At 48.2% G+C, this 20,359-nt stretch overlaps 1 protein-coding gene across 1 annotated transcript; it reads left to right on the top strand.

Annotated features, from left to right (window-relative positions):
• Positions 1–3,386: 3,386 nt before the first annotated feature.
• On the top strand, positions 3,387–18,264 carry RAVER1 (ribonucleoprotein, PTB binding 1). The gene is made up of 14 exons (XM_040414929.1): positions 3,387–3,624; positions 4,991–5,057; positions 6,090–6,553; positions 9,386–9,577; positions 9,662–9,785; positions 10,063–10,160; positions 11,070–11,181; positions 11,327–11,460; positions 11,993–12,086; positions 12,169–12,281; positions 14,103–14,180; positions 14,258–14,392; positions 14,479–14,562; positions 17,638–18,264. Exons 1-14 carry the CDS (start codon positions 3,415–3,417, stop codon positions 17,782–17,784), a joined length of 2,052 nt encoding a protein of 683 aa, XP_040270863.1. The 5' UTR covers positions 3,387–3,414; the 3' UTR covers positions 17,785–18,264.
• Positions 18,265–20,359: the final 2,095 nt, after the last annotated feature.

Genomic DNA, 20,359 nt, shown 5'->3' with positions numbered 1-20,359 from the left:
GCCCGACAGTTTATTTTCGAGTTAGTTAAATATCGATGTCTTACTGTTCAGGGCCCCTTCACAGCAGCGGTCTTAATGTTCAGGCCCCCTCGCTAATGTGATCTAATCTTACTGTATTCTAAAGTCTCCTGATGTGTCTGGGATTCGAACCCACAACCTCCAATGTATCAGTGGCAAAGCATTAACCCTCACAGCCATAAAGGAGGCATTGCTACTGATTGAAAAAATATGAGACTTCTACTGTTATAGCTGTACATCTATACACATGACAGCTGCCCCAACACACCCAGCACTGCTATATCTCTATGTGACAGCTATCCCAGCACACTCAGCACTGCTATATCTCTATATATGAGCAGCTGTCATGTGTATAGATGTACACTTAGCCAGCTATAACAGTAGAAGTCCTTTTTTTTTTTTTTTTTTTTTTTTTTTTTCTTCAGTCAGCAGCAAGGCATCTCCTATGGTCTTGTGGTTAGATGCTTTACCTCTGATACAGAAGGTCGAGGGTTCGAATCCCAGCAGAAACCTTTACTGAAATACAAGCACTGACTCCATATATGGACATACAGAGCAGGGATTATCATTTTTTTTTTAAATACCCGACTGTTACTGCTATGGGGGGAGCGGGGGGCACTTGATACTGGCACATGGGGGAGGGGGGTTGGCACCTGATACTGGCACATGGGGGGGGGGGGAGAGAGGCACCTGATACTGTGGATGGCACTGTTTAGGGGAGGGGGATCTGTGGATGGCACTGTTTAGGGGAGGGGGATCTGTGGATGGCACTATTTAGGGGAGGGGGATCTGTTGATTGCACTGTTTAGGGGAGGGGGATCTGTGGATGGCACTGTTTAGGGGAGGGGCATCTGTGGATGGCACTATTTAGGGGAGGGGGATCTGTGGATGGCACTGTTTAGGGGAGGGGCATCTGTGGATGGCACTGTTTAGGGGAGGGGGATCTGTGGATGGCACTGTTTAGGGGAGGGGCATCTGTGGATGGCACTATTTAGGGGAGGGGCATCTGTGGATGGCACTATTTAGGGGAGGGGGATCTGTGGATGGCACTGTTTAGGGGAGGGGGATCTGTGGATGGCACTGTTTAGGGGAGGGGGATCTGTGGATGGCACTATTTAGGGGAGGGGGATCTGTTGATGGCACTGTTTAGGGGAGGGGGATCTGTGGATGGCACTATTTAGGGGAGGGGGATCTGTGGATGGCACTGTTTAGGGGAGGGGCATCTGTGGATGGCACTATTTAGGGGAGGGGGATCTGTGGATGGCACTGTTTAGGGGAGGGGGATCTGTGGATGGCACAAATGGGGCCCATGCATTTGTAGCTACGCCCCTGACTGTATCGCCTACATTTTTGGCATAGAATTGATGCACCCGTGTGAAAACCCTAACTGACAGGGCCGATCCTACACGGGGTGCAGTGGGTGCCCCGCACCCCAGCGCTGTCACCCGAAAGGCGCCGAGCGAGCCGCCGGGACTTTTTATTTTATAATGCCCGCTCACTCAGCTGTGCCGGCCCCCAGCTGATTCCCCCGCTGTTTTGCTGGCTGACGCCGCCCGCCCAGTTCATTTACAATACCTGGCTGTGGGCTGCCGGTGGGCGGTGGCTAGTATTCAAATAGGGGGGCGGAGTTTTGGACCCGCCGGAGGCAGAGAGGGAGTGCGTGCTGTGCGGCGCAGGCTGAGGTCACGTCACGTCACGTTACGCTACATCTGAGTACCCTGCGCGCCTGGCCGCCTGCTAGCTGGTGAGGGCATATAAAAAAAGAAGTATGTACCCCCCCTGTCCCACAGTGCTACGAATCCTCTGTTGTCCCCTGTATTACCCTGATACCCATCAGTTATATAATATATAATCTGAGGGGTATCAGGGTAAATTATACAGGGGGTAATATAACTAGGGGTATCAGGGTACATGAGGGGTAATATAACTGAGGAGGGCTAGGCTACTATCAGACATTATACAGGGGTAATATAACTTATCTTACCCCTCACCCCTGTATTATGTCCCTGATATAGCCCTCCTCACTTATATTACCCCTGTATAATGTACCCTGATAGATAACCCCTTAGTTATATTACCTCTGTATAATGTACCCTGATACCCCTCAGTTATATAATATAACTGAGGGGTATCAGGTTAAAATATACAGGGCGGGGTAATATAACTAAGGGGTATCAGTGTACATTATTATACAGGGGTAATATAACTAAGGGGTATCAGGGGACATTATTATACAGGGGTAATATAACTTATATTACCCCTGTATAGTGTACCCTGATACCCCTTAGTTATATTACCCCCTGTATAATTTACCTGATACCCCTCAGTTATATTACCCCTGTATAATGTCCCCCATAACAGTGTGTGTTATCCACAGGTCCCCCATAACAATGTGTCATCCACAGGTCCCCCATAACAATGTGTCATCCACAGATCTCCCATAACAATGTGTCATCCACAGATCCCCCAAATTATTTTAAAAACCTGCTGTTTCTCTAGATGACCTTATGTTTATGGTAGTGGTAATAGAGTCTCAATGGTCTATAAAAGCAGCTACACTATTTTTACAGACCTTTGAGACTCTATTAACACTACTATTAACTATTAACATAAGGTCATCTAGACTAGAAAAAGCAGGTTTTTAAAATTCTTATTTTTCCCATTTAGGTGTTAGAGCAATCTAATTAAAGTTATGTTTTAACACCTAAAGAGAAAGAAAAAAATAAATAAAAACCTACGGTTTCTCTAGATGACCTTATGTTGATAGTAGTGTTAATAGAGTTTCAATGCTTTGTAAAAATAGTGTAGCTGCTTTTATAGACCCTTGAGACTCTATTACCACTACATTGTAAAGGGGAGGAGTTAGTAAGATAACCACGCCCATGTGGGGGCGCCAGAAATATTTCTGCACCCAGGCGCCTGTGACCCTAGGATCGGCCCTGCTAACTGACTTGCATTGGATTTTAGCGCATAATCCGCCCCTAAACCCGACCCGTGTGAACGTGGCTTATTAGATTTTGCGCTCAGTTGAGAAGAGTTCCCATGAAACTGCACATTCAGATGAAACGTGACCCGGGCTCGTGCGGCACCGCCGCGGGACACAAGCTTCCAGAGCCCCCCCCGGACGTCAGCAGCAGCGGTCAGTCGGTCACACCCGCATCACCCGCGTTTCCAGACTCAGACAGCTTGCGCTTCTAAAAAGTTCCCATGAGCCTAGTGACGTCACGAAGACAGCCCCTCCCCCGTAGCCAAGGGAACGGCCGCGAGGGGCGGGGCGGCGTCCGAAGCGACCAATCGGAGCGAACCTGGCCGGTCGGTTTAAACTCGACCAATGAGAGCTCGGCTTCAGTGTTGTGCTCACTCTGCTCAGGTAGGACCGAAAAGCCTTCTGTCAAGATGGCTGCCGCCGTGTCCGTTGGAGGCTCCTGGGGAGCTAAAGAGGACAGCAGCAGCAGCGACGACGAGGAGGTGTTCGTGAAGGAGGACGAGAGGGAGAAGCGACTGGAACCGCACGAGATCCGGAGCCGGGTGGAGCGGATGAAGAGGGAGGTGAAGAACCGCAGGAAGATCCTCATCAAGGGGCTCCCGGGAGACGTCACCAACCAGGTGTGTGTGTGTGTGTTGTAGCTGATAGTCCGTTATCACTTTGGCATGCGTTTTAACGCATGCCAAACCGCAAGGTCTGAACGCACTCTACGGCTACTCACATGTATATAGTTATTTAAAGGGGAGCTCCATTACTAGACAGTCATTGTGTGACCTTTCTAATGAATAATTCATGAGCTGCACCATTTATTATGGGGGGGGGGAGAGGTGTGTGTATCCAGTAACTGCTTAGTATCAGCTGATGTGCCCCGCAGGTGACTACTTCACCCCCCCCATGCTCTTCCCACAATGGTATAACCCCCAAAACTAGTGATTTTCTGGCAGTTTATAATGTTGCCCCCCCAATATCTTATATCTGACTGTATAGTGTCTGAGCCCCGCGCGCCCGGCTCTGCTGTGTCATGCTGTCCTGTGATCTCCCTGTGCCCCTCTCGGTGGCCTCCTGACAATGGGTGAATTCCAGTGGCACCCGTGTGCTACATGCCATCGCCCCGGGGTGCATTGATGCTCTCAGGGCAGGGGGGCCCTCCGCAGCTCGTGTAGGGGTCCCCCGGCTGTGGGTGAAGTAGCTCTTCCAGAAGCGTCGGGCACGTGCGCCCGCTGACAGCTGCTGGGCTATTCCTATCCGGCCCCTCAGTAAAAATAGGCCTGAGGGCGCAGGAGGCTTCTAAAAGGCGAGTGTGAACGTGATCTGCCCCTGCTAGGTGACACATGGTGGTCACCCAGACCCCTGACCGGCGGGTGGATGATGGGGGCTAACATGTCGGCCATGTTGGTGGTCACCCAGCTTTCCTGAAAACGGATGTAGTCGTGTTTTTACAAAATGGTGCAGGAGCAGGACCTGCGATAATGTAAGGAAACCATTACCGGGGGGGATGGGGGCTGCGATTGGCTGCAGCGGGCAGGTAGGTGGACGGTAAGTTGCCTCTACAGTACAGTTTCGGGGCGGCACGTGAGGGGGCCGCTTTATATATATTTATTTATTTTTTCAGTTGAGATTTCCGGTGCGGGTTTACAGTGTAAACTGCCGGGGGTCCGCACATTCAGACCGCGCTGATCCTGTGGAATCCCCCTTTAAGGATTGACACAGCGTTTTTCACCGATCTCACGGTTGCAGTTGTGGCTTCCTATAGACGTGGTTTTCCTGTGTGAACGCGGTCTTGTGCTCATTGTTTTTCAAAATCTTGGACGACCATTTTAAGGAGTCTGGCTTTTAGTTTTGGGGGGGGGCGAAAGGATTTATAAAACTGTCTTTGCCCATAGCGACCAATCACTTCTGTTAGAGGCCTTTAATAAATGTAAGCCGCCCTGTGATTGGCTGCTGTCGGGCGGCCATCTTGACCTGGTTTTCCTTCTGCTCCTCCAGGAGGTGAACGGTCTGCTGGGGGACTACGAGCTGAAGTACTGCTTCGTGGATAAATACAAAGGGACCGGTAAGTGCTTGTTTCCTCTTCTGACCCGGGGGGGGGCTGTATGGTCCTGACCACTGGGGGGGATCAGGCTCCGGCAGTAGGCCCAGTGCACTGCAGCTCTGGAGTATTTGCCTAACTGGTTTCAGCGGGATGTCGGCTCTTCTAGTACTGACCTGCTGAACCCCGCAGGGATGGAGAGCAGTCTGCCCTCCTGACCACGACCGGCGGGTTTCTTTCCTGTGGCGCACTGCAAGGTTCAGCATGCCAATACTGTAAAAGTGCCGACTGGCGTCTCAGAAGTAACAGCCCGCTGAAGTCGGTGAGGGCAGCCTAATACAGGCGGCGGGTTCCCACGCTGTAATACTATGGCACCACTAAGCAGTGTGGACCCTTGCCTTAGTACTACGGCATGTGCCGCTAATGGCCTTGATCTGCGGTTCTGGGGGCGTGGATTCAATGGGAGGCCGTGCCGCGGTTTATGCAGTCGAGGGTTTTTGCTGCCCAGTTTCCAAAACTGCGCCAGGTCTGTTCTTGGAACGATTACCGGAAAACTGGGTCTATCTGAATTAAAAAAACACAAGGCACTCGAGGCGCAGGGACGGTCTGATGTGGACCTGGCACCCGTCAGGTTCATCTCCACAGGAAACCAGTTTGCCTTGGAGGATACTTGCACAGGGGAGAACATCCAGACTCCATGCTGATGATGATCATGGTCAGATATGAACCCAGGACCCGCAGTGCTAACCACAGAGCCGCCATGCTTTAAGGGTTTTATATATTGCGGTGCCAGGTCCCCCGTCCCCCCCCATTGCTAGGCGCTGACAGATTGCTCTGGAAGATCTCCATATGGTTGACCTCTGCATCATGGAAGGTGGGTGCAGATGAGCATCTGAGGGTATAGACCTGGGGTCACAGGTGGAGCGACCTGTGTTGTCACAGCTGGTTGTACGTCCTTTGGCGGTGTGTGACCTGCGGGTCACTGGTGCGTGTGCCTGCTTTGTGCTGGCCTGAGATCTGCTTACTCCAGAGTTCTCTTCTGTCTCCCTCCTGCAGCCTTTGTGACTCTACTGAATGGGGACCAGGCAGAATGTGCCATCCGCCGCTTCCACCGAACCCGCCTCCGAGAGCGTGAGATTTCTGTCCAGCTGCAGCCTACGGATGCCCTGCTCTGCATTGCCAACTTGCCATCCGGCTACACCCAGCAGCAGTTCGAGGACCTGGTCCGCCCATTCGGTAATCTGGAGCGGTGCTTCTTGGTATACAGCGGGGTGACCGGGCAGCCAAAGGGCTATGGGTTTGTGGAGTATATGAAGAAGGACTCTGCCTCCCGAGCCAAGTCTGACCTGCTGGGCCGACAGCTGGGCTCCCGCACGCTGTATGTCCACTGGTCGGATGTCTGCCAGCTCACCTATGACCTGCTGCACTCCCGCTGCCTGTGTGTGGACCACCTGCAGGAGTGCGACCCCAGCCAGCTGAAGGAGGCCTTCTCCAAAGTCTGCGCACCTTCCTTCTGTCAGGTGGGTGACACTTTACTAATGGTTTCTGCCCAGTGTCTAGGGTGAGACACCAGGGCAGACCACCGCAAAGTCTGGTATCTGGTCAGACTTTGTGATGGTCCCCATAGGGAAACATTGAACTTGTGTTAGAGGGGTTTTCCAGGCTTCCACCATCAGTGATAGGGGTCCAACACTTGGCACCACCACTGATCAGCTGGACTGGAGCTTCCACTGTCAACTGCCTACAAAGTGTAGTGTCCATTCCGGGTTACTGCTGATCAGTGGAGCGCTGGCTGTCGGGTCCTCGCCGTTCACACATTGCTGAAACCCCTTTTTTTGACAGCAAGTCCTCTCCCCCATGGAGAAAGGGGCGAGTATAAGATGTTAAAGGGGCGGTGCTCTGATCTGTCCTCAGGATTGGTCATCAATATCGGATCGGTGGGGGTAGGACTCCCGGCGACCAGTGAATCACTGCAGTTCCATGCACCGTCCACTGAACAAAGCTGTGTAGTTTCTGCACCGACTGCCTCAGAGCTGCGCTCAAACTGTTGAGGAGTGGGATGTCGGATCACCGCTGATCAGGTATTGATGATGCGCCTTCAATATTAAAATCCTGGACCACTCCTTTAAATGGTTTGTCTCCTCAGCAGAAAATTACTAGTGTATTGTGAGTGTCCATATTGCCTCCTTTGCTGGTTGGATTCCTTTTTCCATCCCATTATACACTGCCTGTCTCCATGGTTACGACCACCCTGCAAGTGCTGGTGCTTTTTCCTATAGTGTGCAAGCCTGACCACCACTGCATGATTAGAGGGTGGTCGTAACCATGGGAAAAAAGGTGTACGAGTTGGAAAAATGAATCCAGCCAGCAAAGGAGGCCACGTGGAGAATTGCCATACATTAGTAACTTTCTCTACGTCATAAATGTCGTCTGCTGAAGTGGCACGACCCCTTTTAAAGGAGCACTCCTGCAAACACCCATTAGAAAGGTACATGATGTAATATCCTTCATTAAAGGGGTGGCGTTATCACTAGGATATGCTGTCAATATCTAGTAGGTGTGGGTCCCACCTCTGGGACTGCACCCATCTCCAGAAGGCAGCCAGGCACCCACAGCTGTCCTCCATTTGTCTCCATGGGACTGCTGAAAATAGCGGAGTACGTTCAGAGGATGTCTTGTTTGCAGTAGGATAGAACTGAGCATGTGCGACCACATCAATGAGCAGGACTGAGAAACTGGAAAACCAGCAAACTGCAGGAGGTGGGGAATACCTAAGTAGGTATGATCTTTAATTACATGCACTTAAACAAGTATTCAAATCCAGGTGCTGCTTTTATAAATTCAAAGGGGTTATGCCACCCCTGTAATGGCCCGGCCCCTCATACTAGTTATACTTGCCCTGCTCCCCGACACCCGCGTCGCTTCTGATGGCTGCCGCTGCATCTCCCTGTCGCGTGGATCAAAACATTCAGCAACCGGGGCGGGGATTCAGCCAAGCGCAGGCTGCAACGGGAATGAACCTAGCATCGCGGATGACGCTAAGTAGGCTCGTTCCCATCGTGACCTGCTATCCCCATCCCTAAGATGGCTGGTAAGTTGGTGACAGTCTGATCACTGGGACCCACACTGATGAGCGCAGTGGTCGAGTGCACACTTCCACTCCATTCAGAGTATCGGACTGTCAAAAGTTCCGGTGTTGTGTATGGAGCTGCGGGGTGCAGAGAATCCGGCAGCAGCACTGAGGTCCGCCCTTCTTTCCTGCCGCCATAGGCTCTGGCCATCGTGTCCTGTATGTGCTGTGACTTTCAAAGCTTTATGTAAGTTGTTCTGAAGTATTCTGCTCCACGTCCATTAGAAGGACAAAAAAATTTAAAATTAAAGGGTTTTTCCTTTTTTATATATTTATTTTTTATTTTTTCTTCCACTTGTGTATCTGACTGTTGCTTCTCCCTCAATGAATCCATCAGAGAACTGCTCTTTTGGCTCAATGTGTAGTCCTTATTTCTGAGTTCCTAGCAGCTCATAAACAAGTTTGATGATTTAGGCCACTTTCACACTAGATTTTTTTACTGGATCCGGCAGGGTTCAGCAAAAACTCTTCCGTTACTGATAATACAACCGGATCCGTTCATAACGGATGCAGACGGTTGTATTATCTTTAACATAACCAAGACGGATCCGTCATGAACTCCACTGAAAGTCAATGGGGATGGATCTGTTTTCTATTGTGTCAGAGAAAACTGATCCGTCCCCATTGACTTGCATTGTTGGTCATGATTGATCTGTCTTGCTCACTGGTATGAGAACGGAATGCATTTTGGAGAACTCCGTTCTGTGCAGTTGCGTTTTGTCCCCATTATGATGGATCTCAATACCGGAAAAATATTAACGCTAGTGTGAAAGTAGCCTTAGCTGATTATATGAGCGGTCAGGAGTTCAGAGAAGGGCTACACATCTGGCAGTTTCAGTCTGAAGCAGAAATCAATAGATGTCATGGAGGGGGGGAGGAGTAATGCTGTTCTGTTGCTCTGAATCTGTCAGAATTGCTGACAGCCAGATGTGTAGATTATACCTGAGCTCCTGACGGCTCATGAATTATAGCTAAATGATTAAACTGATGATCTGAATTAAAGGAGTGTTTTATGAGCCGTCAGGAGTTCAGTGATGAGGGCTGCACACGGCTCCGTTCACTACTTTGGGAGTTTTGGAAATAGCTGAGTAAGTGTGCTTGACGATATCCGGCACTTCTATAGAAGAGTGGCCTCGTTCTCGAGAGCTGCAGGGACTATCGGACATTTATGGCTAAATGTTCTTTAGCGATTTGAGACTTCACTGACCCTTTCTCTTTTCAGCTGGCTTATGGACAGGACGGTCAGTTTAAAGGCTTTGCGGTAGTTGAATACGCCTCTGATATGGTGGCTGAAGTGGTCCAGCAGCAGATGGATAACTCTACGGTGGCTGGAGGACACGTCCGGGTCTCCTTCTGTGCTCCGGGACCTACAGGAAGGAGCATGCTGGCGGCATTGATTGCAGCGCAAGCAACGGTGAGTGCGCACAAAGCAATCGGTGAGGTTTCTGGAAACTGTGTATAGTGGGTCTTCTCTTCTTAATTTTCTTCCCTTTCGAAGGCATTAAATCGTGGGAACGGCCTTCTACCCGAACCCAACATCCTGCATCTTCTGAACAGCCTGGGCTCTCCAGCTACACTGCAGCTGCTGCTCAGTCCTCTGCTGAACGGAGGGAACAAACAAGGTCAGTATCCTGGTAATGACCGCGGTGTGCTCAGTCTCCTCCAGCAGGCATGGAAGACCCCGAGCTGTGGAGAAAAGTTATTGGCCATCTTTGGTTGCAGAGTACAGACAAGCCCTTTCTGACTACAGGGTCAGGATGTTTGTAGTCTGTTGCCATGGTGACGCACACTTTTTAGAGTATGTCTGCCCCTTGTGTTTGGAGATGTTTGCACTGTATATAGATGGTGACTGCAGTTACTTATCTTCACGTTTTCTCCCTTTTTTTTTTTTTCTTCCAGGACTCCTTGGTGCAGCCCCTGCCATGTCCCTTCTCGCTAACCCTGCCCTGTCTACCGCCCTCCTGCAGCTGGTACTGCAGGCACAGACTGCCACCCAGGTCAGTGGCCACTACATAGGACTGTTTATTCCGTTCAGATCTGAAGGTACAGGGTGGGCCACAAAAAAACAATCCTGTAGTTTTGTACAGGATAATGGAAGAATTCCATGTACCTGACCCAGGAGAAGTGGTTGCTGCCCGCAGCTATGCCAAGGTGTACCAGTCTTGCAGCATCACATGTTCCATATCCCTGACATGAGTTTCAGTTCATGCCATTTCTGGGGATTTAGTCTCAGACTTATCAGATGACCATGGCCACAATCCTTTGTTCTCGTACAGTCTTCTGTGAACGCCATGAACTTGGCACAGGGACGTACAGCAAGTCGCCCTTTTTAGCTGAAGGAAACCATCCTCACGCTTTGGCTAATTGTGTGTAGAATTGCCTGAAGATGTCCATGTCTCGGCTGTGTTCAGATCTTCATCAATTTTGGATCCTGAACTGGCTGGTGCCGCTGATGGGTTTTTCTGTGTCCCAGGTACCTATTCTGCAGCTTAAAAGGGGACCGCTTGGTGGTCACATGACGCAAACGAGTCCTCGATGCAAAAAAAATTGCATCTATTTTGTTTTTTGTCAAACTACTCTATTTTATCGTGTAATCGTTGCAACCCTAATCCTAGCGATTTATATCTTTAACATCTGAGATGGGCCAATCCCCTTGACTCTTTTATGCTAGAATTGAGACCAGAGTACGTAGGCCTCCACTGTCACAATTCTTTGCTGGATACACGCACAACACTTCTGCCCCATAAGGGTTTATCAATTGCAGACGGGGTCACTTTATTTTTGTAGCCCACCCTGTGTGCAGTCTTCTGAAATGGTTATGCTGCCTCTGTGTTGGGTGGCCGTGTCATGAACTGATTGCCTCCATTTGACATCACTGAGGCCAATTTTATTTTATTTTTGTGCAGAAACCTCGTATTCTGGGGGACTCTCCTCTCGCTGCTTTGTACGGGGCTCTGGGTCTGTCTCCTCAGATCACACCCCCACCAGGGAAGACACTGCTTCCGGAGCTTGGTTTAGGTAAAGTTCTTTCCTTGATCTTGCATTGCAGGCCTGGGTGATGTATAGGTAATATGGCGAGTACCTGTAGAACAGATATGAGGAGTTGTACAAATGGGATCTGTGTGACCTGCATTATAATATATATATTTTTTCTCTCCTGCAGGCATCCCTTCTGACTTGGGTACTCCTGCCCTGCAACAGTTTCTTGGACCACAGGCACCTGAATGGGACAGTCCCCCTCCCACTCCTGTTTTGGCCTCCATGCTTGGTGGGCTGCCAAAAACTTCAGAGTCAGGGGTAAGTTTTCTGCTGACAGCAGAATAAGGCTACATGCGCACGAACGTGTGCCGGCCGGGCCCAACCATGGGGCCACCGCAATCTGACGCAGACACATTCACTTGATCGGGGCAAAAAATAGTAGTGCATGCACTATTTTGTGGCATGGAGAGAAACCCTGCAGAAGCACTCTGTGGTGGTTCCGCACCGACCTTCCAGATTGCAGACCCCTTCAAATGAGTGGGTCTGCATCCGTGATGCGGAGTACTCGTGTATTGTGGACCCCCTGTTTGCCGCAATACAGAAACAACTGTGTGCGTGAGGCCTAAACCTGTAAGAGTGCCATTTCAGGCATGGCTGTGTTCACACCATGGCTAGCATGTGCACTCTGGAAGCTTGCAGCGCATATCTGAAACCTATCCACAGATCCCATTCGCCCCAATGAAGTCCTTTTGATCTCAGTCAGGCTGGTATAGAACAGTGTAATCTCGTAAACGGCTGCTGTGGACTAACGTGATGGCCTCACGGATGTTTGCACTCTGTCTTGTTGCAGATTTCCCTCCTAGGAGAACCCCCCAGGGATCTGAACATTCATTCCGGTCCTTACATGAACTTCCACAGCAGGATCCCCAGCACGGGCTCAGTGGGTGAGTAGGAGGATGGTGGCTGCACACTGGTTTTATCTGTTGGCGGCATTGCGTTATCTGACGTGTTTCCCTCCTTCTGTAGGTGCGTCTAATAAGCAGGCGTCTTACAAGCAGAAGGGAAGCCGTGTCCCTCTTGCGTCTCTACAGGAGTCCATGCTGGCCCCTACAGAAGGCTATCCCTATGACATACAGGCTGTAAGCAGACTATTGAAGTGTAAAGCATCACTCAGTTCTTGGTGATATGTATGGTTATGAAGCTGGGGGTTGGCAGTTGTGTAATCCTAACCCGTACATGTACGCTGCATGGCAATGGGCTTTGAACTCCTAAATGTACAGTGCAAGTATATATGAAACTTGAGAGCGCCCCTAATAGAGACGGGGGCAATGATGGGTGCCTCCTCCCAGCATGGCAGAGCTGTTGTCTTGTACTTACTGGTTTCACCATAGGAGTTATGTTCTCCTGGTTGGGTCCCATGGAGGCCGGAATTGAAAAGTACAAAATAAATACAGTGACTGTCTTCCCTACCTTTTTATTTTTTTATGACGATGAAAGTATATTTTGTAAAAAAAAAAAAAAAGTTAAAAAAATTCTGAATTTAAAGGTTTTCCATCAGGAATTCTGTTATGTAGCTGACTGACATGAGCGATGTGCTAATGTCAGCACTACATAACAGTGCTTTATACTTTTGTCCCTTCCGCCGTTCTCCTAAATAAACACACTCGGACTACATCACAGTGAGGAAGCCGGCACCAGGAGCGCGTCCTTCACTCACTGCACCTGCGCTGGATTTCTTCAGCGATCCAGCTAACTCGGACGTCCCTTAAGAGGCGCGGGCTAAACTGAGGACCTGGGCGGGATAAATGGTTAGTAGACGGAACCTCTAGGTGCTGAAGCAACGCCCTAATAGCACCTAGAGGCTCATTAGCATATTTTAAAAGTTGTGTTTAAGAGAACGGCGGCAGGGACAAAAGTAACATCGCTCATGTCAGTCGGCTCCATAACAATTTCTGATGATAGAAACCCTTAAAGGGCTTCTGTCACCCCACTAAAGTGATTTTTTTTTTTTGGGGCTAGTTAAATTAGTTATATAGCGATATATGAAAATATAATGCTCTTACTTACTTTGATCCAGCAGTTTATTCAAAAAACGAAGTTTTATCATATGCAAATTCGGTCTCTACCAGCAAGTAGGGCGTCTACTTGCTGGTAGCTGCTGCAGAAATCCGCCCCCTCCTCTTGTTGATTGACAGGGCCAGCCGGGATCTCCTCCTGCGGCCAGCCCTGTCGGCGTTTCAAAAATCGCGCGCCTGTGTTGAATCGGCGCAGGCGCTCTGAGATGAGGAAGCTCGTCTCCTCAGAACTCCCTCAGTGCGCCTGCGCCGATGACATCACCGAAATGGAAGAAGTCATCGGTGCAGGCGCACTGAGGGAGTTCTGAGGAGGCGAGCCTCCTCATCTCAAAGCGCCTGCGCCGATTCAACACAGGCGCGCGATTTTTGAAACGCCGACGGGGCTGGCCGGAGGAGGAGATCCCGGCTGGCCCTGTCAATCAACAAGAGGAGGGGGCGGATTTCTGCAGCAGCTACCAGCAAGTAGACGCCCTACTTGCTGGTAGAGACCGAATTTACATATGATAAAACTTCGTTTTTTGAATAAACTGCTGGATCAAAGTAAGTAAGAGCATTATATTTTCATATATCGCTATATAACTAATTTAACTAGCCCCAAAAAAAATCACTTTAGTGGGGTGACAGAAGCCCTTTAAAGTAAATTTGGGGGGAAGGGTCAAACCAGAATGTTGCCATAGCTTCCCCACCTTCACCCAGCCATAATTTCATTTGCACAAGATTTCTGGAATCTGTTACAAAATTTGGCCCACCCCACACCATTTATGTGCCACAATGTGTGGCTTTTTGACAACTTCAAACATTCTCCCACCCCAATTATGTCCAAATGAAATAAAGAACCCCTTCTATTTAAACTTTCTATGCATTTTATATTTTTTGCCTTCTCAGGAGCTGCACCCTCGGGCCTTCTCGCAAAGCAGAGACCATATTGTGCCAAGCCTGAGTGCCTATGAGCCAAGGAATAAGGTAAGTGCCCACCAGAGGCTCGTTCTTCCTGTGAAAATGGAATGCATTGTCCTAGTTCTTCGCCTTGGACTCTGCAGATCTCCCTGCCCTCCAGATTTCGGGAGAGGAGCAGCAGCATGCCAGCCCCTCTACCACCATTCACTGGGGGATCACCTACCTCTTACTTCACCAGCGGCTTGCAGGCTGGACTCCAGCAGACGCACATGAATAAAGTAAGAGCTCCCCTTTGTTTTTTTCCATCTTGTGTAGAGTAGTCCTGTTTGGATGATCATGGCATTTAACGAAGTTGTTTCTACAGGCGCTCAGTAGGCGTCCCAGCAGTCCTGGAGGAGTCCCGTTAGAGTATGAGGATCGGAGTCTACCATCAGGAAACGCTTGCAAGGTAAGTGCATTATACAATAGTTCTGTTTTTCTACTGTTGAATTTTTGGGTGCTGCCCCTTTCCAAGATGCAAATGTGTATTGGATCATATGAAACACACAGTAAAACTTTAAAGGGGTCATCCAAGATAATTAAGAAGGTCTGATATGGCCCTCCAGTAGCCTCTGTCCAGCACTGTTCTCTGCAGCGCTGGTCTGCTTTTCCTGCCTCTGCTTTTTCACCGCATGTGGCCGCTGCAGCCAATCCCTATCCCCAGCAATTAGACTGTCATCAGCATTAGATCAGTGTTGCAGCAGCAGGATGACAGGACCAATGATGCAGGGGCGAGTAGGATATCACTTTTTTGGAAGGCTTGTCTGGGTTAGGCTGGACACAGGCAAGCAAATTCAATGTGAGAAACTCTCAGCGTGAGTTCCCCTCTGACAGGTTTGCACAGAATTATAACGAAGTCTGTCCCTGTGAGACCTGGAATCTACTGACTTACTGACACCACGCTGTGTGACCCTGTCAGAGAAGCAGTGTCCGAGCAGGAACTCGCTGCCACACGCTGCGAGTTTCTCACATTCAACTGTTGTCAACTCAAGTTAGAGGTTGGTGTTCCCTTGTTTAGAGCAGAGAGCAACTTCACACAGTGACTCCCTTAGCAGGCCTTGATATTGTATAGTGACCTTGGTATCACGGCTCAGCCCCATTGTCTTGTATGTGGCTGAGCTACACCTGGCCCATGTGATGATGAACATGGTCTCCTAGCCTAGAGTAAGCTGCGAGAAGGCCTCAGCACTCACAGGAGTGCCAGGCCTTCACAAACAGCTTATCGGTGAGGGTGCCGAATCTCAGACTTCACCTGATTTATTAGAGGATAGGTCATCGGTTACAAATGGGCAGATAACCCCTTTAAACATTTCCTACCATTTTGCAGTGTGCGCATGTCCTTCTAGTTGCTGGTGCTGATGAGTCTGACATGGGTCATGCAGAACATGGCTTTGTACTTCTGATGTTGTCAGTCTGGATAGATGCGTTCAATAGCTGTGGGCTAAATGCTCGTTTGGCTGATGGCTACCTCTCGGCTACTCCATACACATGCATACTTGGCCATGTGCTCTTAGAGGGAAGTAAGCTGTTGTCAGACTTCCCTGGCAGAGGCTTAGATGTGATGGACATGACCGTGGTCGGCCTGGGAAACATGGCCCTTGTGGCTCCCCTGATCAGAACAGACTTCATCGTAGTGGTTTATGATAGGCTCAGACTATCTGATCACAGATCTGTTGTACTGACATTATCACAATGAGCACAGTACAATAGAGCACGATCAGATGGGATCAGACTGTATCGGATGTGGGCAACACACAGGCCCTGTTTCCCAGACTGATCATGGTTGTGTAAATTGGTCCTTACCTCGTTATTCTGTTCTTTAAAGTATAACTGTCATATTTTTATTTATTTTTTTGGAGTATTGGATTGTGGTGATATCTCCTTGGTGGCCCTATTTCAACTTTTCACTGTGTATTCAATTCCCCCTTAATTCCACATTGTTGTTCCCTGTACTGCCTACTTTTACCTGTGCTTAAAATCGAGTTGCTAGGCATGGCCCGTCTATCATAGGACAGAGGACGCTGCGTGCAAGGTCACATTACAGCCAGCCAGGGACTGTAAGTAAATGATTAAAGCCAGGTCCTCCCCAGCAGCTGATAACAGTGCCTGGGCTGTGTGCACTTCTCCCTGTCCCTGCACTTGGCAGACGCTCCCTCACTCCGCAGAGCTGGAGAATGCAGAGTTGGAGCAGCGCACAACAGGGAAGGGAGATCTGCCGTCTGCTCAGTGTATAAATGAAAGCAACATGTGGTAAGAGGACCCCTTTGTGCTGCAGGAGATTAACCCTTTAGGGGGAGGGCTCTGGTTACTGACACTTGGCGGGCTATGGTTACTGGCTAGTGAGGGCAGGCGGGATTAGCCTCAGGGTGAGGGCAGTGGCGGCCATCTTAACTGAATAGTGAAATTGCAGTTTTATGCAGACTGGTTGCTAAGGGCTGAATCTTATTAAATATGGGGTAAGTCAGTCTAATAGTAACCGATTTCTGGAATATCATGTTATTAGTAACTACATATATGAAAATTGAAATTAGGGTCTAAATGTGACAGTTCTCCTTTAAAGGGTATGTTGATATCAAACGTGCCCAATTCTTATGTTCCCTGAGGTCCCCATACATATTTCCTTATGTAAAAAGTAGAAGTGGGGCACTCTCTCAAGCAAAAAGGGATCTTTAATACATATTAAATACAATAAATTGACAATAAAACAGATATACGGTTTATATAATAGCAGCAAGTAATAGTTAAGACGGAAATCCTAAAAAGTTGTTAAAAATGCAAAAAATTTTTTAAAAATACATTAAATTACGGTCAGCATAAATATAGATCCCAAAGAATGTTCCAATTTTCAAATATTCAATGTTATTCAAAACATGTGTTCACTGATATTCGTTTATACTTTTCCACATTTGAAATATTAAGGAGGTGAATGCTCAAATAAATTCAGATTAAAACCAGTCTCTGATATACATCCATCAATGAGTGATTCCAGAATTCTCATTGTGGATATCGCAGGCTATAAGTAAATAGGCTTGCAATTTGTATCATAAGCATATAATAGCCAAAGTTCCAAAGAGACTTTCAATGATTCATATAGACGGTAATGTAGCTGCCTAATACTTTGTATCAAATGCGTCTCGTAGCAAAAGTTCCAAGCCGGTATAGCTTTCAGTAATCCAGACAGTATAGTAACTGCCGATGCGTGCAGCGGCGTCCCGCTGTAGTTGAGACAGAGCGATCGCTTGTATAGGATATATGTACTCTTACCCGGAGGTCTTTGAGCTGGACGAAGAGCCCTCGACTCGGCGAGTTAGGTTGATAGTTCCTTATGTTCATAAGGTCCATGTAGTGTCTATGCTGGGAGACCTCCTGACGTGTTAGATTTGTCGATGGGTTTACATTGGCTGGACTGAGGCCTGGGGGGTATGGCTTGTCATCTGGTTTGCATCTATCCTAATCTTATTTATTTTTTTTCTCCCTCCTTTAGACCCCTATAGGAGCACAGAAACGTGGCTTTTCGCACTTGATCCCATCCCCCGAGCCTAGCCCCGAAGGAGGCTACGTCGGACAGCACTCTCAAGGCCTGGGCGGCCACTATGCAGACTCTTACATGAAGCGCAAGAGGATATTCTAGCCGCTGCCCGTCACTGACAGCACCAAAGTGCCTGCCGCTCTGTCAGTCACATTAGATTAAGGCTCTTATCATTGTGTCGTGTGGATTAACCCCTAAGATGCCAATGCTGCCTGCCACTGGTGCTTGGGAGTTGAGCCTGGAAATGGGTTTCCTGTGCATATGGAGGGGGAAAGGCTCCTCCGTGCGCCTGGTTTATATATTTTTAAAGTTTGCATTTTTATTTAAGGTTTTACGTGTAATGTAATTCATTTGCTCTGGTTATTTAATGCGTCTGTTTTTAATTGTGCTGCCTCTTAATTTTGTTTTTAACTTCTTCCACTGCTCAGCTTTCTGTTCCTTCCTCTGCGTCCTGTCATTTTTGTCTTTGTGCAGGTGTTAATCTTGCTTTTCTGAGCCAACCAAGTGTGCCCCTCATGTGGTACCCGCACCAGTCTGCTGGGGTTGTCCCAGAGTCCACGTGGATAGGATATACTTGTAATGTCCAGGGGGGGTCACACCGGAAGATTTTGCCCTTTGGCTGTGGACACTTACACTGCTGTATACCGCTCCACCTCTCAGAAGCCAGATGGTGATTGGCGAGGTCACAAATTTAAGCATTATTGAAAATTTCAAGTAAATGGAAGCTTTTTTTTTTTTTTGAGGTGTCTGCTATCAAGTTGCTAATAAAGTTGGATGATGCCGTTACGGTAAAAGTAAATGGCTTTCCCAAAGTCTTGAATGACGGACTTGCAGGAATCCTTCCTGGGAAATCTGGGCGACGGCAGCAGGTGGTGTCGATGTGGTCGCCACATTTCCTGGAACTGACAACTTGATGCGAAAAGATTGACTCAAGGACTTGTATTTTAATGGTGGCTCTTGGTGCCCTTGCAGGAAAGGTCTGGTAAAGCTTGATGGGCATATGTTACGTTATGGCACGTAATCCCAGCCTGCGGTGCATGCGTCAGTCTGAATCTGACTGTGGCGAGAGGTTTCTATCCGAAGGCTAGGATCCCCTTCCCAATGTATGGCGTGATCGCGGCACAACTCAAATAATCCCTCTAAATCAGGGGTGCTCAACCTGCGGCCCTCCAGCTGTTGTAAAACTACAACTCCCACTATGCCCTGCTGTATGCTGATAGCTGCACGCTGTCTAAGAATGCTGGGAGTTGTAGTTTTGCAACAGCTGGAGGGCCGCAGGTTGAGCGTCCCTGCTCTAAATCATGCTGACCTTTATTATATCAAGTGGTGGAGGGTTTGGAAACTGTCTCTAATAGTAAAAGGTTCAATTTTAATTCATAAAATGTAATTTTTTTTTATCTATTTGGTAATACAATCTTTTTGTTGCCTGGACCTCCGGCTGCGTGTCATCTATATGGTCTCCCTCAGTGTGGACCTCATGTACAAAAAGCGGCAGCGTCCTTTTTATACATGACCTCCATAGCTCCAGATCTGCTTCACGGGACCGTTGCAGGGATCCTCTTTTTGATTGGCCGCACATGTGACTTTGTTTCTGTGTGTTTTCTGATCCTGTTTCAATTGCTGGAAGTAACTTTAATTGGAAGTAAAAAATCTATTTATAACAAATGATTGGTTTTATTTTTCTTCACCTTGGTCTATGGAAGTCTGCTTTATTCTCACTCTTGTACATTTTCATTTTTTTTTATGCACTATGTTGGTAAAAATCTATCCTGTTCCTTAATTTATATTAAGAAAATGACAAATATAAATGACTTTTTCAGTAATTAAAGTCCGAGTCTCCCTGTCATGGTGTAAGATGTGCCCTTCAGTCCTTTCTTAATCGGTTTCCACTGGGTGACCACCAATACGGGTGCCATTAGAAGTTGCACTAGGTGGTGGTGGTTTTTATTTTTTTCAGAACGAATTACTTAGAGTTGACCCTTTTCTGACACACCAATGCTTCTTACACTATTACAAAGTGATCGGGCTCTAGGGTCACTGGCCATATTGGTGCCTCCACAGGGGGTGGGTCTCAATGTGTGAACTGCTGGCTCTAAGGGAAAGTTCACACTTTTTTATTTAGGTTTTTCTGCCAAAGCCAGAAGTGGATCCAGCAGGAGCGAGAAGTAGAAGTTCTTCCTTTAGATTTCTGATTCCTTTTTAAATCCACATCTGGCTTTGGTTGGAAAACCTGCCTCCAAAAAACTGTGAACCTACTGTAGGAACGTCTTGCAGTCACAAGCTTTAAATCCACCTTCTCACCCACAAAGATGACATCACAATTTTCTGAGTGTTTCACGGGTTCTTCTGTTTAGCGTCTTCCTACTGTCTAATCTGAGCAGTTTTGGAGGAGCCTTTTATGGGCAATCTTCAAGACTATTTTCCATTTTATTAGTGTGGTGTATATTGACCATTAACACTGTCCTGTATATGACTGTTTATCTGCTGGAACTTTTTGAATGGGTTTTAAAAGTAAAGGCTTTATGAAAAGGAAAATCTTGTGCATGCTTTATTCTTGTGTCCACAACTTGCCCAGCATCTGACTCCTGCCTTGTCCATGGACATGAATCAATCCGTTCCTTTAGCTTAATAAACATTGACTAGAGGTGCAGGGTGGCTGCTTGACCACTGCTTTATT

The sequence above is a fragment of the Bufo bufo genome, chromosome 1 (assembly GCF_905171765.1).
Source record: "Bufo bufo chromosome 1, aBufBuf1.1, whole genome shotgun sequence".
Lineage (NCBI taxonomy): Eukaryota > Metazoa > Chordata > Amphibia > Anura > Bufonidae > Bufo > Bufo bufo.
This window is presented reverse-complemented; position numbering and strand designations above follow the sequence as displayed.